Raw genomic sequence first — 19,314 nt, 5'->3', positions numbered from 1 at the left:
GATTTGGATAGAAAACACTCTAAAATTTCTAAAACTGTTTGAATGGTGTCTGAGTATAACAGAAGGCCAAAACCTGAGAAGATTCCATAAAGGAAGTGCCCTGTCTGACAATTTGTTGTCCTTCTGTTGCATCTCTATAAAAAATACAGCATCTGTGCTGTAACGTGACATTTTCTAAGGCTTCCATTGGCTCTCTAAAGCCGCCAGAAAGTGGAAAGGGCTGTCTGCTGTCTCTGGGCAAAGAACAGCAGCAGAATTTGTAAGTGGTCAGCCTGGGGACAGTGAGACTGAGATGCGCGGTCACGAGACTACTCAATTTTTTTCTTTCAGCCTTTGAATGAATACAACGTTGCCCCGTTGGAATATTATCGCTATTTTACGAGAAAAATCGCATAAAAAATGATTTTAAACAGCGTTTGACATGCTTCTAAGTACAGTAATGGAATATTTTGAATTTTTTTGTCACGAAATGCGCTCGTGCGTCACCCTTTGGATAGTGACCTGAACGCACGAACAAAACGGAGCTATTTGAATATAACTATGGATTATTTGGAACCAAAACAACATTTGTTGTTGAAGTAGAAGTCCTGGGAGTGCATTCTGACAAAGAACAGCAAAGGTAATCCAATTTTTCTAATTGTAATTCTGAGTTTAGTGAGCCCCAAACTTGGTGGGTGTCAAAATAGCTAGCCGTGATGGCCGAGCTATGTACTCAGAATATTGCAAAATGTGCTTTCGCCGAAAAGCTATTTTAAAATCTGACATAGCGATTGCATAAACGAGTTCTGTATCTATAATTCTTTAAATAATTGTTATGTATTTTGTGAACGTTTATCATGAGTAATTTAGTAAATTCACCGGAAGTTTCAGTGGGTATGCTAGTTCTGAACGTCACATGCTAATGTAAAAAGCTGGTTTTTGATATATGAACTTGATTGAACAAAACATGCATGTATTGTATAACATAATGTCCTAGGAGTGTCATCTGATGAAGATCAAAGGTTAGTGCTGCATTTAGCTGTGGTTTGGGTTTATGTGACATATATGCTTGCTTGGAAAATGGCTGTGTGATTATTTGTGTCTATGTACTCTCCTAACATAATCTAATGTTTTGCCTTCGCTGTAAAGCCTTTTTTAAAATCGGACAATGTGGTTAGATTAACGAGTCTTATCTTTAAAATGGTGTAAAATAGTTGATTGTTTGAGAAAATTGAATTGTGATATTTTAGTTGGTTTTGTATTTCGCGCCGTGCGATGCCATTGGCTGTTGGCTAGGGGTTCCGCAGGCGGAACGGGGTTCCGCTAGCGGAACGTCTGTCCTCAACAGGTTAAGCTGTTTAGGATAGGGGGCAGTATTTTCACGGCCGGATAAAAAACGTACCCGATTTAATCTGGTTATTACTCCTGCCCAGAAACTAGAATATGCATATAATTGTTTGATTTGGATAGAAAACACCCTAAAATTTCTAAAACTGTTTGAATGGTGTCTGTGAGTATAACAGAACTCATATGGCAGGCCAAAACCTGAGAAGATTCTAAACAGGAAGTGCCCTCTCTGACCATTTCTTGGCCTTCTATAGCCTCTTTATCCAAAACAGAGGATCTCTGCTGTAACGTGACATTTTCTAAGACTCCCATAGGCTCTCAGAAGGCGCCATAACGTTGAATGAGGACTCTGCAGTCCCTGGCTGAAAAACAGAAGCGCATTTGGATAGTGGTCGATCTGAGAACAATGAAACGGGTGCGCGCGTACACGTGAAGAGTCCATTTTACATTTTCAGTCTTTGAACGAAAACAAGGTGGCCCGGTGGAATATTATCGCTATTTAACGAGAAAAATCGCATAAAAAATGATTTTAAACTGCATTTGACATGCTTCGAAATACGGGCTATCTACTCAGAATATTTCAAAATGTGCTTTCACCGAAAAGCTATTTTCAAATCTGACATAGCGATTGCATAAAGGAGTTGTGTCTATAATTCTTAAAATAATTATGTTTTTTGTGAACGAGTAATTGAGTAATTTAGTAAATTCACCGGAAGTTTCAGTGGGTATGCTAGTTCTGAACGTCACATGCTAATGTAAAAAGCAGTTTCTTGATATAAATATGAACTTTATTGAACAAAACATGCATGTATTGTATAACATAATGTCCTAGGAGTGTCATCTGATGAAGATCAAAGGTTAGTGCTGCATTTAGCTGTGGTTTTGGTTTTTGTGACATATGCTAGCTTGAAAAATGGGTGTCTGATTATTTCTGGCTGGGTACTCTCCTGACATAATCTAATGTTTTGCTTTCGTTGTAAAGCCTTTTTGAAATCGGACAATGTGGTTAGATAAAGGAGAGTCTTGTCTTTAAAATGGTGTAAAATAGTCATACGTTTGAAAAATGGAAGTTCTTGGATTTTTGAGGAGTTTGTAATTCGCGCCACGCCCTATCATTGGATATTGGAGCGGTGTTCTGATATGTAAGAGGTTAAAGGTCCTCAATAATATCACCATTGCCCTTGTATCTAAGCAATGTTGTGCTGGTATCTTTATTGATTTGGCCAAAGATTTTGATACGGTAGACCATTCCATTCTTGTGGACCGGCTAAGGAGTATTGGTGTCTCTGAGGGGTCTTTGGGCTGGTTTGCTAACTACCTCTCTCAGAGTGCAGTGTATAAAGTCAAAAAAATCTGCTGTCTCAGCCACTGCCTGTCACCAAGGGAGTACCCCAAGGCTCGATCCTATGCCCCACGCTCTTCTCAATTTACAACAACATAGCTCAGGCAGTAGGAAGCTCTCTCATTCATTTATATGCAGATGATACAGTCTTATACTCAGCTGGCCCCTCCACGGATTTTGTGTTAAATGCTCTACAACAAAGCTTTTAGTGTCCAACAAGCTTTCTCTACCCTTAACCTTGTTCTGAACACCTCCAAAACAAAAGGTCATGTGGTTTGGGAAGAAGAATGCCCCTCCTCCCACAGGTGTGATTACTACCTCTGATGGTTTAGAGCTTGAGGTAGTCACCGCATACAAGTACTTGGGAGTATGGCTAGACCGTGCACTGGCCTTCTCTAAGCACATATCAAAGCTGCAGGCTAAAGTTAAATCTAGACTTGGTTTCCTCTATCATAAATCGCTCCCCTTTCACCCCAGCTGTCAAACTAACCCTGATTCAGATGACCATCCTACCCATGCTAGATTATGGAGACATCATTTATAGATCAGCAGGTAAGGATGCTCACGAGCGGCTAGATGTTCTTTACCATTCGGCCATCAGATTTGCCACCAATGCTCCTTATAGGACACATCACTGCACTCTATACTCCTCTATAAACTGGTCATCTCTGTATATCTGTCGCAAGATGATGCTTATTTATAAAACCCTCTTAGGCCTCACTCCCCCCTATCTGAGATATCTACTGCAGCCCTCATCTTCCACATACAACACCAGTTCTGCCAGTCACATTCTGTTAAAGGTCCCCAAAGCACACACATCCCTGGGTCACTCCTCTTTTCAGTTTGCTGCAGCTAGCGACTGGAACGAGCTGCAACAAACACTCAAACTGGACAGTTTTATCTCCATCTCTTCATTCAAAGACTCAATCATGGACACTCTTACTGACAGTTGTGGCTGCTTTGTGTGATGTATTGTTGTCTCTACCTTCTTGCCATTTGTGCTGTTGTCTGTGCCCAATAATGTTTGCACCATGTTGTTGTTATGTTGGGTTGCTACCATGCTGTGTTGTCATGTGTTGCTGCCTTGCTATGTTGTTGTCTTAGGTCTCTCTTTATGTAGTTATGTGTCTCTTGATGTGATGTGTGTTTTGTCCTAAATTTATATTATATTATTTTAATCCCATGCCCCTTTCCCCGTAGGAGGCCTTTTGGTAGGCCATCATTGTAAATAAGAATGTGTTCTTAACTGACTTGCCTAGTTAAATAAAAAGGTTAAATCAAATAAAAACTGATCGGGCAGGAGAAGCTGGTCCTCTCCTGAATGGCTCTCGCTGTAGGATTGTATGAATACACCGTTTTGAAGTCAAATGGTTTGGCTTACAGCAGAGTCGGGGAGCTCGGACCTAGGCGGAGAAGAAGATCAGAGTCTACCCAGACCTGAGTGCCGAACTGCTAAGGCGAGGGCCACCTACAATGAGGTGAGATCCCAACTACGCAAGCCAAATTTGAGATGCGGTTTCATTTGCCCGTAAAAACAAATCTTGACCTTCAAGAACAGCATAAATGTTCTCAACACTTTTGAGAATCACATCAAACCCAAAACATAAGGGGACGAGTCAACAGATATAACCCCATTATGACTGGCTTAATATTCAGGTATGCTATCCATCCACAATCACCCAGCCTAGTCTATGGCTATGATGCTGCCCTCAGCATAAGACAATGGGTGTTTCTCAAAATGCATACCACAGTGCCCCGAGCATGCAAATTGGAGCCAAGGAGGGTCGGAGTAGGAGTCCAAATCAAAGTATGCGAAACGGAGCATGGAGGGCACTTCTCAAATGCGTACTCCGTTTGGACATATTTTAAAGCATGCATTGACGCACATTGTAATATTGTTCTACTATACATTTGGTATTGTAGATATGTAGTAGTGTAATGTTATATTATGTACTGTTTTATATTTTGTTTTATGTGTGATGTAAGTGCCTTGATGGGTTTGGACCCCAGAAAGAGTAGCTGCTGCCTTGGCAGCTCCTTAATAAATACAAATTCGGCAATTTTTCACAATAACGCCTTGCTATCTGGAGGGCGGCTTTTTGTGGGATTCGTACCCCTGCCAATATCATGGGTGTGAGAACCTTCCAACATTTGAAAGACATTAGCAGGCAACTCCCCTTTTCTATATTTACAACTTCAGTCAGCTATGCAAGCTTATGGAGTCCCATGAAATACCCAACTACCAAACCACCCAATGATGGGATTTATAAATAAATTATCTGGGCTCCCGAAAGAACTGATCTTTATAATATATAAACAACTTTTGGAAAGCACATATTCTGAGCTAGCCATTAAAAAAGTATGGTCCACAGATCTAAGTGAATCTGAACAACCCCTTAATTGGAACAGAATATGGAAAAATATCATCTTGGCATCCCGTAATCTGAACCATCCTTTTATATATTAAAAAATGTCAAGACTGTATTTAACACCAAGGAAACATTTTACAATGAAATTGGGCCCCAACTCCCAACTGTTCACCGTGTCCCCTAAATTAGGTAGGAACATTCTTTCATAGGACGTGGGAGTGCAGTGCAGTTAATTCATTCTGGGACAATTCATTCAGAAGTGCATGAATGTAAATATTACATTCTTTGCATCTACTATGTGTTAGTTAACGATGATAGCTCTTTGAAATCGCTCTATTAAATCAGAGACGATTACTGCTGGCAGGCAGCACTGCCGCAAAAATGATGTTGGCTCTTAGATGGCAATCACCTCACTCTCTCCCACTGTGCCAGTGGATACAGTTACTATAAGAAGTTACAACATAATTATCAACAGTGAGAATGAATGGTGCTAGTCAAGGAACAAATATACTTCACTCTGTAAAGACAAATTTCAGCTAAAGTTGGGCATTAGTTAAGATTATTATTTATAGTTACAGAGCTTAATGGCTATGATAGGAGAAAACTGAGGAGCGAGAAAGAGACTTCAGAAAGTATTCACACCACTTGACATTTTGTTGTTACAGCCAGAATTTAAAATGGATTCAATTGAGATTTATCACTGGTCTATACACAATACCCCATACTGTCAAAGCGGAATTGTGTTTTTCAAAATGTATACAACTGAATTAAAAATGAAAAGCTGAAATGTCTTGAGTCAATAAGTACTCAACACCTTTGTTATGGTAAGCCTAAATAATTTGGGAGTAAAAATGTGCTGAAAAGTCACATAAATTGCATGGAGTCGCTGTGTGCAATAATAGTGTAAGGCAGGGCTGCCCAACCCTCTTCCTGAAGATCTACCATCCTGTGGGTTTTCAGTCCAACCCTAATTTAACACACCTGAATCTACTAATTAGCTGCTCAACAAGACCTTAACTAGCTGAATCAGATATGCTAAATTTGGGTTGGACTGAAAACCTACAGGACAGTAGATCTCCAGGAAGAGGGTTGGGCAGCCCTGGTGTAAGGTCTCTCAGTCGAGCAGTACATTTCAAACAAACACAGATTCAACCACAAAGACCAGGGAGGTTTTCCAATGCCTCACAAAGGGCACCTATTGGTAGATGGGTCAAAAAAATTAAAAAGCAGACATTGAATATCCCTTTGAGCATGGTCAAGTTATTAATTACAATTTGGATGGTGTAGCAATACACCCATTCACTACAAAGATACAGGCGTCCTTCATAACTCAGTTGCCAGAGAGGTAGGAAACCACTCAGGGATTTCACAATGAGGCCGATGGTGACTTTAAAACAGTTACAGAGTTGAATGGCTGTGATAGAAAACTGAGGTTGGATTACCATTGTAGTTACTCCACAATTAAGGATGTTAACATTTGACCGGTCATGCTTATCGGTCTATAGGTTAATTTGTATAATTTTGTGTAATTAAATTGGCATATGTGTATTTTCGTTAGTCGTCATATATCTTATTTATTATAAGCGCACAGCACACAGAGCATTCCAGTGCATAGGCTTTAGCCTGCCGACCATTGACTTTCAGCACATCACCCACCACTTTGCAATGTGAGCTTGAGGCAATATAAATTGTTTGAAACCTGAATGTTTTCCTTCACTTCAAATAATGAGGCATGTCTTACCTTGCTTCAAAGTAGCCTTGTGAAAATCCTGCCATAGAAACTTGGAGGGAATTATTTTATGAAGACTTTCTCATGCCATTAACCAGCATTTCTCTCCTGTTCTATTGGTTTTCATATCAACTTTCTTTCGCTGTCCAGATACCAAAGGCACAATCCTAGTCATATTACCAACCCAACCCATCATAGAGGGGAATCTAATAGCGAAAACTAAGTTTCTAAGTGAGATTTTCATCTCTGTCACATATGGAACCACTTGCATTCGGTGCGCTGTTCAGAAAGGTGTTTTCTGCTAACTGCATTTTGGCACATTTTTGAAAAGAACGTTTTATTAACTACTAAATTACAAAGTTGGACGTTCAATAATAGGCTATAGCCTTTTGACTGTAAGACAATAGGCTTGCTATTGTTGCATGTTTCCATTAAGCTCTTAATGAAAAATGTACAGTCCTTGTATGCATGCATAGTATCAGAGAGGAAGAGGCAAAGCGAGAGGTTTCACTCTCGCCAAAATCTGTCCAAAATAAGCCCATTGCATTTTTAGGGGCTTATTTTGAGCCTAAGCTTATTGCCTGCCTTCCCACCTTGGGATGACTCCCATTGCAGGGCAGAAACATAAGCATCTCATCATTATATACAGATCTCTGATAGTATCTTTTTATCAGTTAATGAGGGTAATTTAGCAGGCAGCAAAATGTACCGAAATGTGCATCCCTATCCAGAATACTAACCTAATTGACAGACTGAAAATAAGGAAGCATTTACAGAATAAAAATACTCCAAAACATGCATCAAGGCACTAAAGTAATATTGCAAAAAATGTGGTAAAGCAACTAACTTTTTGTCCTGAATACAAAGTGTTATGTTTGTGGCAAATCAATACAACACATTACTGAGTACCACTCTCCATATTTTCTGAAAACCTGGTTAATCTTAGAAAACCACCAGACACCGATACATTCACTATTCAGCAGGACAATAACCTAAGGCCAAATCTACACTGTAGTTGCTTACCAAGAAGACAGTGAATGTTTCTGAGTGGCCGAGTTACAGTTTTGACTTAAATCTACTTGAAGATCTATGGCAAGACCTGAAAATGGTTGTCTAGCAAAGATCAACAGCCAATTTGATAGAGCTTGAAAAATGTTTAAAATAATAAAAATGGGCAAATGTTGCACAATCCAGGTGTGGAAATCTCTCAGAGACTTACCCAGAAAGACTCACAGCTGTAAACACTGCCAAAGGTGCTTCTACAAAGTATAGACTCAGGGGTGTGAATACTTATGTAAAATTAGATATTTTTTGCATTTTATTTTCAATAAATTTGCTAACATTTCTACAAACAAGTTTTCACTTTGTCATTATGGGGTATTGTGTGTAGAAGGATGAGAAAAAAATATATTTAATCAATTTTGAATTCAGGCTGTAACAACAAAATGTGGACTAAGTCTAGGGGTATGAATACTTTCTGAAGGCACCGTTTGTGTGTGTGATCTCACAAACACAAAGATTTGTACAAAACATTAGGAATACCTTCCTAATTTTGAGTTGCACCCCTTTTGCCCATCAGAACAGACTTAATTCGTTAGAGCATGGTCTCGACAAGGTGTCGACAGCGTTCCACAGGGATGCTGGCCCATATTGACTTCAATGCTTCCCACAGTTATGTTAAGTTGGCTGGATGTCCTTTGAGTGGTGGACCATTCTTGATACACACGGGAAACTGTAGAGCGTGAAAAACCCAGCAGCGTTGCAGTTCTTGACACATTCAAACCAGTGCGCCTGGCACCTACTACCATACTCTGTTCAAAGGCACTTCAATATTTTGTCTTGCCCATCTGATTGGCACACATACACAATCCATGTCTCAATGATCTCAAGGCTTAAAAAAATTATTCTTTACCCTGCCTCTTTTACTCTAATATAATCATACGGATGTTTTTTATTTGTGAGTGGCAGACCACTGGTGAATATGAAGCGATTATATAAATTTGTATATTATACCTGTAACCCCCATGGGAAAAAAATACAAAATAAATAAACGTGGTCACAAACAAAGGAAAGCATAATTTTGTAATTTGGGTGAATTATCCCTTTAATGCACATCGACATTTTTGCTGTCTGAATTACAATGAGTGTTATCTGAATGACAGGGCGCAATCCAGGCCAGGTTTGTTTGACCAACTGAGTTGGCAGATAACCAGCCCTTTTGCAGATTAACTGCTGCTAACTGTTCCATAAGTACCCAGCCAAGCTAAGAGGCTAAATAACGCTGCTGCATCCAGTTGTAGTTAGTTAAAGTTACCTAGCTAACTGACTACTTCAGACCGCAATATGGGATAAATATCGTTATTTGAGATGCCTAATTGAAGCAGGTGTGTCAAAGCCAGCCCCATGCTATGGCTTGGGGCCTATCCCTGGCTAATAACCACCTAACGACGTTACACCAAAGAAAATGTATACAATTCCATTTAGCTAGCTAGCTAGCTATGCCGTAATGCTATTCTATCCACAACATAGCTAGCTAGCTAACAACTTCTTACCTAGCGGATTTACTTGAATGTGAGTGTCAGTGTGACATTTTACATTAGGAGAGACACAGTAGCTATCGTAAGATAGCTAGATACTAGTTGACAACCCAACCCTGCAATTAAGGAGTCTTAGAAGCAAGTACCCTTAAAGCAGTGAGAACCCATCACTATTAGCCTTCATATACCTGCCGTATATACCCTCGGTGATTCGGTTCCGTTTTAACGGCCGCCGGAGTTTGCTGCAGTCCGCATTGCGCCGCTTCATCCTCCTCCCCTTCGCGTTGGCTTTTGAATTCCTACTGTAATCTTATCCAGTTTTCTTGCGTGAGCGGACAATGATAATAAATTAAGTCCCTGTGAAATATAACACTGTTATTATTTTTTCTACTGGAAACAAAGAAATAAATAAAATACTATTCAAGAACCTCCTCTTTTCTCAAAGCGCATGCTAGCGCTATAATTTACGTCTGTCAGGTTGTGAGACAGTCGCTTTATCCAATCACTTTATTTGCTAAAACCTTTCATTTTTTGATTGATGCAAAGATGAGCCATTTATATTGCTCGTGTCCACCAGAGAGGTACGGCAGACAGCATCTCGAGGTGAGTCTCGCCATTTGACCAATTATATTATTTGTGGACAAATCAGGCATTTCTGATTGACCTATCGGTTAGCCCTGGGGCGGGCTTTCTTTCTACCGTGGAACCAATGAACACTCCGTACCGTGACGCTGAACGAGAGACACAGGCAACCTTGTTGGCAATGATTTGTGTAGACCTCAGGGGTGTAGTGCTGCCTTAGCTCCCTGACTTTTTTATTTGAGAATACACAGAGCTGTTAAAACTAATTTTTGGCAAATGTATTACGATAAATTCTAAATAAAGTATATCTAATTACCACTAAAATTCCATAAAAATGATAGAATGACAAACCAAATAAATATGTATAGCAACCTAGAAATAGGTAAATTGTGGTTTCTTCCATGTCTTCTCTGGGGCAAAAACGATGCGCTCGCTTCAATGAGGCAGCAGTCTAGGTGTTGTGATTCCGGATGGCCAGATAGCCATCTACAATGACAAGACACTGCCATCTGGGGAATCGTGACTCGTTTCAGCTAGTTTAATCTTGTTCTTGATACCATGTCTTGTTTTGAGGTGTTTTGACAGATTTCATGTGAATTCTAAAATTATCTAGCTAGCAAACCAACAGCTGTAACAATGTATTTGACAGACAAGTGCTCATTGTGCAAATGTATTTTTGTTTTCAGTAAAGATTGGAGACTAAATAAAGTTGTCAACAATCTAAGCAAACAGCGTCTGTTTTGCCCCATAGTTGTGGACACATCGGTTTTGTTGCTAAACAACCAAACCATCTATAAGCTACGTGTGTGCTGTGCGGACGCCCGTTGGAGGCTTGACAACTTTGGCCAATCAGAACGTTGAAAAAAATCTAAAATCACAGTGTGTCTGCCTTGATGTTCATAAAACTCCACGGCCCACCTCTTGGAAGTGAACGAAGCCAGAACGATATGTGTCCACTTGGTTACGGAGACACCATTCTACCTAGGACACCCAAACTAGAGTGGCCACCGCAAATCCCAAGGAACCTGAGCCTCTTTGGATGTTGCTGTAGCCCTGCTTGAGATATTTAGCCTACATTGGTTGAGTTGAAACGCAGGGCCCGTTCTAGCTTGGTATGTCAGGTTGGCAATTGGAAATGGGCCAAGTTGTTGATATTTCATTTAGGCAGTGGTGTAAAGTACTTAAGGAAAAATAATTTTAAGTACTACTTAAGTCAATTTTGGGGGGGTATCTGTACTTTACTATTTATATTTAACTTAGAAATGATTTATGATCACTACTATTTTGTTACTTTACAGCCTTCTTCTAAAATTGATAAAATTGTTTTTCTCCCTCATCAGTCTACACACAATACCCCATAACGACAAAGCAAAAACTGGTTTTTAGAAATGTTAGAAAATGTATAAAAATTAGGTCGTTGTCCTGTTGGAAGGTGAACCTTCACCCCAGTCCGAGGTCCTGAGTATTCTGGAGCAGGTTTTCATCAAGGATCTCTCTGTACTTTGCTCTGTTCATCTTTCCCTCGATCCTGACTAGTCTCCCAGTCCCTACCTCTGATAAAATCCCCACAGCAAAATGCTGCCACCACCATGCTTCACCGCAGGGATGGTGCCAGGTTTCCTCCAAATGTGACGCTTGGCATTCAGGCCAAAGAGTTCAATCTTGGTTTAATCAGACCAGAAAATCTTGTTTCTCATGGTCTGAGATTCCTTTAGGTGGCTTTTGGCAAACTCCAAGTGGGCTGTCATGTGCCTTTTACTGATGAGTGGCTTCCGTCTGGCCACTCTACCATAAAGGCCTGATTGGTGTAGTGCTGCAGAGGGGGTTGTCCTGGAAATTCTCCCGTCTCCACAGAGGAACTCTGGAGCTCTGTCAGAATGACAATTGGGTGACCAAGGCCCTTCTCACCCGATTGCTTAGTTTGGCTGGGCAGCCAGCTCTAGGAAGAGTCTTGGTGGTTCCAAACTTCTTCCATTTAAGAATGATGGAGGCCACTGTGTTCTTGGGGACCTTCAATGCTGCAGACATTTTTTGTTGCCCTTCTCCAGATCTGTGCCTTGAAACAATCCTGTCTCAGAGTTCTAAGGACAATTCCTTCGACCTCATGTCTATAAAAATCTGTTTTCGCTTTGCCATTATGGGGTATTGTGTGTAGATTGATGAGGGAAAAAAAATATTTAATACATTTTAGAATAAGGCTGGAAAAAATAAAGCTGTGGAAAAAGTCAAGGGGTCTGAATACTTTCTGAATGCACTGTATCTTTGTGTATTCAAATTGCCGTAGAATAAAATGCAATTGTGTTCGTTGTCCGTAGTTTATGCCTGCCCATACCATAACGCCACCAAGGGGGACTCTGTTCACAGAGTTGACATCAGCAAACCGCTTGCCCACACAACGCCATACACGTGGTCTGCTTGGTCTAAAACGACGTTGGAGATGCTTTATGGTAGCGAAGTTAACGTTCAATTCAATGGCAACAGCTCTGGTTGACATTCCTGCAGTCGGCATGCCAATTACACACTTCCTCAACTTGAGACATCTGTGGCATTGTGTTGTGTGACAAAAGAGCACATTTTAGAGTGGCCTTTTATTGTCATCAGCACAAGGTGCAGAAAAAATGTGTCTGTTTTGCTTGTGTTGGTGTCCTGCAGTAGCTAGCTAAATTAGCCCTTTGCTAGGAATATGGAACCAAATACTAAACATTTGACTTCAGAAAGTATTCATACCCCTTAACTTATTCCAAATGTAGTTGTCTCACTCCTGAGTCAGTACTTTGTAGAAGCACCTTTGGCAGCGATTACAGCTGTGATTCTTTCTGGGTTTCTCAAAGCTTTCCACCCCTGGAATGTGCAACATTTGCCCATTTTTTTTTTTTCTTTTCAAAATTCCTAAAGCTTTGTTCATCATTGCTAGACAACCATTTTCATGTCTTGCCATAGATTTTCAAGTAGATTTAAGTCAAAACTGTAACTCGGCCACTCAGGAACATTCAATGTCTTCTTGGTAAGCACCTCCCAGTGTCGTTTTTGCCTTGTGTTTTAGGTTATTGTCCTGCTAAAAGGTGAATTCATTTCCGGTGTCTGGTGGAAAGCAGACTGAACCAGGTTTTCCTCTAGGATTTTGCCTGTGCTTAGCTCCATCTCGTTTCTTTTTATCCTGAAAAATTCCCCAGTCCTTAATGATTACAATTATACCCATAACATGATGCAGTCACAACTATGCTTGAAAATATGGAGAGTGATACTCTGTAATGTGTTGCGTTGGATTTGCTCCAAACATAACACTTTGTATTCAGGACAAAAAGTGAATTGCTTTGCCACGTTTGTTTGCAGTTTTACTTTAGTGCCTTGTTGCAAACAGAATGCATGTTTTGGAATATTTGTATTCTGTACAGGCTACCTTCTATCAACTCTGTCAATTAGGTTAGCATTCGGAAGTAACTACAAGGTTGTTGAGCCATCCTCAGTTTTCTCCTATCACAGCCATTAAACTCTGTAACTTTTTTAAAGTCACCATTGGCCTTATGGTGAGATCCCTGAGCGGTTTCCTTCCTCTCCGGCAACTGAGTTAGGAAGGACGCCTGTATCTTTGTAGTGACTGGGTGTATTGATACACCACCCAAACTGTAATTAATAACTTCGCCATGCTCAAATGGATATTCAATGCCTGCTTTGTTTTACCCATCTACCAATAGGTGCCCTTCTTTGTGGTTGGGTTTTTATGATTAAATGCTGTTCAAATGTCCTATGAATAAAATGAAATGCCATGTGTGTCTGCTGTATATCACCTTATAGTGGGCCTACAATCCTCAAATGGAAATTGCCATTAAAGCTGGATGTAATCCAATCTGCTTTCTTATGCTTTAAGGAACTAGAAATGTTCATGCTGAAAATGTTGTGGTAATATTAGGTCAACTTAAATATAACATGTTCTAACTGTTCTTGAAATGTTCTGAGAACCACCAAGACAAGGTAAAATGTTTATTGTGTGAACAGTAATGGACTATTATGTAAACCTAAATGTAATATGCTATAAATGTCATCAAACAGACTTATTTGGAAATTGTGGGACTGTTCTGTGCAACCTCGTAAATAAAATATGTGAAAATCACAAGAACATTCTTGCAACATCCCAGACAACTCCCATAACTTAATTAAATGTTCATGGAATCTTTAAAGAACTTAGACCAAATGTTCTGTGAACATTTCTATTTTTTGTAATAATTTTTTATCCCCCTTTTTCATGATTACAATCTTGTCTCATCGATGCAACTTGCCAAAGGGCTCGGGAGAGGTGAAGTTCGAGTCATGCATCCTCCAAAACATGACCCGCCAAGCCGTGCTTCTTAACACTCGCTCGTTTAACCCGGAAGCCAGCTGCACCAATGTGTCGGAGGAAATACAGTTAAACTGATGACCAGGGTCAGCCTGCAGGCGCCCAGCCCACCACAAGGAGTCGCTAGAGCGCGATAAGCCAAGTAAAGCCCCCTCGGCCAAACCCTCCCCTAACCCGGACGACGCTGGGCCTATTGTGCACCACCCTATGGGACTCCTGGTCACAGCCGGTTGTGACACAGGATTGAACCCCAGGCTGTAGTGACACCGCAACACTTCAATGCAGTGCCTTAGACCCCTGCGCCACTCTGGAGGCCCTGTCCACATTCTTATAACATTAAGTGAATGTCCTGTGCAACCTAACTTAAACATTGTATGAATGTCACCACATTCATATTTTGTGTTTTGGGAACCTCTCTCTTGTAATGTACCCACACTATTTCCACAATCTAATTACATAATCTGTGAACCTTTAAAGAACTCCGAAAGGCTGTTCTGTCAACATTCTTGCATCATCAAAGCAATTTTTTGTGTCCCCTGACACAAACATTATTTGAATGTCAGCACAACTGGACAGTTTTAGTGTTTTGGGAACCTATCTCTTGTCATATCCCCACACTGTTCCCACAACCTAAAGAAATGTTTTAGAAACTTTTTATGAACATAAATGTGTTCTGGGAACATTCTTGTAACATCAGGTGAATGTTTTTTGCACCCTAAAATAAACATTATATAATCATTTGCACAACTGGACAATCCGCATTGTCCCCACAATGTTCCTACCAGACTGTTCCCACGACCTAATGAAACATTCTGGGCACCTTTTAAATAACAGACAAAATGTGTTCTGGGAACGTTCTTGCAACATCAAGCGAATGTTTTATACAACATTGTATAATCATCGACACGACTGGACAGTTTTTGTGTTATGAGAAGATTTGCCGCAACCTAACGAATGTTCTGGGAACTTTCACAGCACCAATTTTGGTTTGCTGGGAACATATTTAGAAATATAAGGAGAACATTCTATGATATTTAAATAACATTTTGTTATCAAAAACATTTTGGGATGTTATCATTCTAATGTTGGATAAAACCCTAACTAGACATTAATGGCAATGTTCTGGGAATGTTCCCGGTTTGCTTGGTTTCAACATGGGTAGCGTCATTGTGTACAGTTAGTGGTCAATGATACACAAACTTTGTGTGTGACAACAAAAAACTGTGTGGGGCAACACAAGACAATGCAAAGGTAATAGGTGCTTATTGGGCAAGGCGATAGGTTCTCAGGCTCACAAGACTAGTGATACGCAATGTGTTTCCCATATTTCCTTTCCCTTCTGTGACATGTTATGTGTCTTTCCTCACAGAATTCCAGGATGTTAACGTTATGGTGATTCTGGGTTTGGGCTTTCTAGCCACATTGCTGGTGCGGTACAGTTTTAGTTGCTGAGGATTTACTTTCCAAACATGGATAGCCCAAACACCTGCAGCAGTGTTGACATTTACATAGATGACTTGTAAACATAAACAAAATAAAACAGAGGGTCCCCACCCCTGGGCAGACCCCCGGGTATAGTAGCTGCACTTCCTCGTCAACCGGACATTCTGGTTGTGCGTAGAAAGGGTTGCCCGGCGGCAGCAGAAACAATTCTGTTTTGGCACCGTTTGGTAATTTTTAGTTAGGCACGCCAATGGCTGCCCAATACGCATCGAGTCTCTGCTCTCGACTGCCGCCTCTGCTCTTTTTCCTACAGACGGGATTAATCCTAGTATTTATTTTTTATGTTTACATTGAACAAAATGTAGAAACAAAACAACATGCATTCACCAACTTACTAAAGTGAGTTGCGGAACAATTCTAATGTGCTGTTTTGGAGAGATGGTGGACAGGAGTAGAATTAGAGAGAAATAATAATTTTTATGACACCAAAAAATGTCTTACTAAAACATGCTTTGGGGATATCTTTGTTTTTAAGGGGCAATATGCATTTCAAACAACAACAAACGGTCTCCCAATACTGTTTTGGTAAACAGCTGAGGGATGAGGCTGGAGAATTGTAAACCACTCTCCAATTCATAGACAGAGATATAGATGCAAGCACTGAACATCCATGAAATCAAAATGATAGTTTTAACCATGTTGAGGCTATAGTGTTTACAATTACATTGTTTACAAACAATGGATTATTAACAAGCTTATATTTTAGGTTCTGATGGGTAAGACAGTTGAAAGTTCATCCCACTGGGCCCAGACGGACATATTCAATCGCTCCCTATCCCAGTCTCTTCTCCCCACATGCTTCAAGAATGCTACCATTGTTCCTGTACCAAAGAAGGTAAAGATAACTGAATTAAACTCACTTCTGTCATCATGAAGTGCTTTAAGAGACTAGTCAAGGATCATATCACCTCCACCTTACCAGCCACCCTAGACCCACTTCAGTTTGCATACCGCCCCAACAGGTCCGCAGATGACATAATCGCCATCACACTACCCTATCCCATCTGGCCAAAAGGAATACCTATGTAAGAATGCTGTTCATTGACTACAGCTCAGCATTCAACACCATAGTACCCTCCAAGCTCATCATCAAGCTGGAGGCCCTGGGTCTCAACCCCGCCCTGTGCAATTGGGTCCTGGACTTTCTGACGGGCCGCCCCCAGGTGGTGAAGTTAGGAAACAACATCTCCACTTCGCTGACCCTCAACACTGGGGCCCCACAAGGGTGTGTGCTCAGCCCCCTCCTGTACTCGCTGTTCACCCACGACTGCGTGGCCATGCACGCCTCCAACTCAATCATCAAGTTTGCAGACGACACAACTGTAGTGGGCTTGATTACCAACAACGACGAGACAGCCTACAGGGAGGAGATGAGAGCACTCGGAGTGTGCTTTCAGGAAAACAACCTCTCACTCAACGTCAACAAAACAAAGGAGATGATCGTGGACTTCAGGAAACAGCAGAGGGAGCACCCCCCCTATCCACATTGAAGGGACAGCAGTGGAGAAGGTGGAAAGTTAAGTTCCTCTGCGTACACATCACAGACAAACTGAAATGGTCCACTCGCACAGACAGTGTGGTGAAGAAGGCGCAACAGCGTCTCTTCAAACTCAGGAGGCTGAAGAAATTTGGCTTGTCACCCAAAACCCTCACAAACTTTTACAGATGCGCAATCGAGAGCATCCTGTCGGGCTGTATCAGTCTGGTACAGCAACTGCACCGCCCTCAACCGCAAGGCTCTCCAGAGGGTGGTGCGGTCTGCACAACGCATCACCAGTGGCAAACTACCTGCCCTCCATGACACCTACAGCACCCGATGTCACAGGAAGGCCAAAAAGATCATCAACCACCCGAGCCACTGCTAGTTGAGAGAGAGACAGAGAGAGAGACTGCCAACACTGGTTAGAAGTGATAAATGCTTTCTCTGGCTTGGACAGCGAGGTTGCAGGTGGACTTGTTGAGGCGGGTAAAGCCTCCCAAAGGCTTCCCACATAATGGCTAGCTGCATTGTACACAGTTTCAGTGGTCAGTAATACACCAACTTTTTGTGTGGGGCAACAAGACAATTCAGCTCTATTTATCAACATAAGGCATTAGGGGCTTATTGAGCAGGCTATAGGCTCACAAGACTAGTGATACACACTGTGTTTCCCCTATTTCCTTTCTGTGACATATTATGTGTCCCCTCTTTCCTCAAAGAATTCCAGGATGTTAACGTTATGGTGATGTATTATTGGGTTTTGACTTTCTGGCCACATTGCTGGTGCAGTACAGCTTCAGTGGCATAGGATTTATCCTCCTGGTGGCAGCCATGGCTGTCCAGTGGGTAATTATTCAGTACGGTGTTGAGTCTTTGTATCACAGAGGAAAGATCTGGATAAATATGAGAAGGTCAATAAATAAATCATAGTTGAAGTGTATGGGAAAGTTAGGCACTATCTAAAACAGGCATCATTTTATTTCATTATCTTTCTATTCATCTGGCATTGAGGCATTCTGTAGTTGGATCTAAACTAAACAGATTTCGTGGGAGATGGACTCATCTGAACATTTAGATACATTTTGAGATTTGAAAACATTTACCTAAAGGTCCCAGATTGTTTTACCTGCCAATTTGATTTATGTTAAAATGTCTATATTCATGTATTATATGTTGGAAACAGATATCATAGATATTGAACCCCTTTTCTGTGTTTGGGCCAGCTTGGTTGTTGCAGAGATGTGCACAGCATCCTCCCTCATTGCCATCGGTGCTGTCCTTGGGAATACCAATCCTGTCAATCTCCTCCGTATTGCCCTGCTGGAGGTCTCAGGGATTGTGCTCCATAGCTGGCTACTTCAGACATTCCTAAAGGTAAGCCTACAGCTGATAATTGTGTGTTTTTAGACTGTACACTAATGGTCCGTTGTCTGTTTAGGTGTGGCTTTTGAATACCATCATGCTGCTCCACATCTTTAGGGCCTTCTTTGGACTGATGTCATGGGTCCTGTACCGACGGGGATCCAAGCAACAGCACGAGAAAGAGAAAATAGACCGTTATCTGTAATGGGTAAGTATAACAATTGGATTTGCGTCTGCACTGATATCAAACATGGGATCCCGATACATTAAGGCAGCATTTCCCAAACTCGGTCCTCTGAACCCCAAAGGGTGTACGTTTTGGTTTTTGCCCTAACACTACACAGCTGATTCAAATGATCAAAGCTTGATGATTAGTTGAATATTTGAGTCAGCCGCGCAGCCCTTGGGTTCCCGAGGAGTTTGGAAAACGCTGCATTAAGGTATTGATAAACAAAGTTCATGAATTGCCCCTAAATGTTTTTGCAGACTATCTTATAAGAATAATATGTTAAGTCCTTATCTCATATTCCTACTTTGTCTTCCAGTCACTCATGCTTTTTGAGTGCCATGACACCTGCAGAGTCCTTCATGGTCTGCCTGGAATAATGGGGTGGACGGTTCAACTTCTCTTAGAGAGCGCTGACTGATGATCTTACAACGTAGGCGGTATTAAAATAACCTAGGTTTACAGGATCTGAAGGGAATAAAATAGCATTACATAAATCACTGTAGAACACATTCACGTGGG

General features: G+C 41.1%; 1 protein-coding gene and 1 pseudogene across 1 annotated transcript in view; one reads left to right on the top strand and one right to left on the bottom strand.

The window, feature by feature from the left end:
* Positions 1 to 9,786, bottom strand: part of LOC106610893 (macoilin-1) — a 30,731-nt gene extending 20,945 nt beyond the window's left edge. The window contains exon 1 of the mRNA XM_014210557.3: positions 9,492 to 9,786. Within this exon, the coding sequence (XP_014066032.3) occupies positions 9,492 to 9,571 (80 nt within the window). The 5' untranslated portion in view covers positions 9,572 to 9,786. The remainder of the gene's footprint in view (positions 1 to 9,491) is intronic.
* Positions 9,787 to 17,718: 7,932 nt separating this feature from the next.
* Positions 17,719 to 18,814, top strand: LOC106610896 (ammonium transporter Rh type B-like; annotated as a pseudogene).
* Positions 18,815 to 19,314: the final 500 nt, after the last annotated feature.

The sequence above is a fragment of the Salmo salar genome, chromosome 09, assembly GCF_965601325.2.
Source record: "Salmo salar chromosome 09, fSalSal1, whole genome shotgun sequence".
Taxonomy (NCBI): Eukaryota; Metazoa; Chordata; class Actinopteri; order Salmoniformes; family Salmonidae; genus Salmo; species Salmo salar.
Note: the sequence above shows the minus strand (reverse complement) of the source record. Positions and strands in the feature narration are given on the sequence as shown.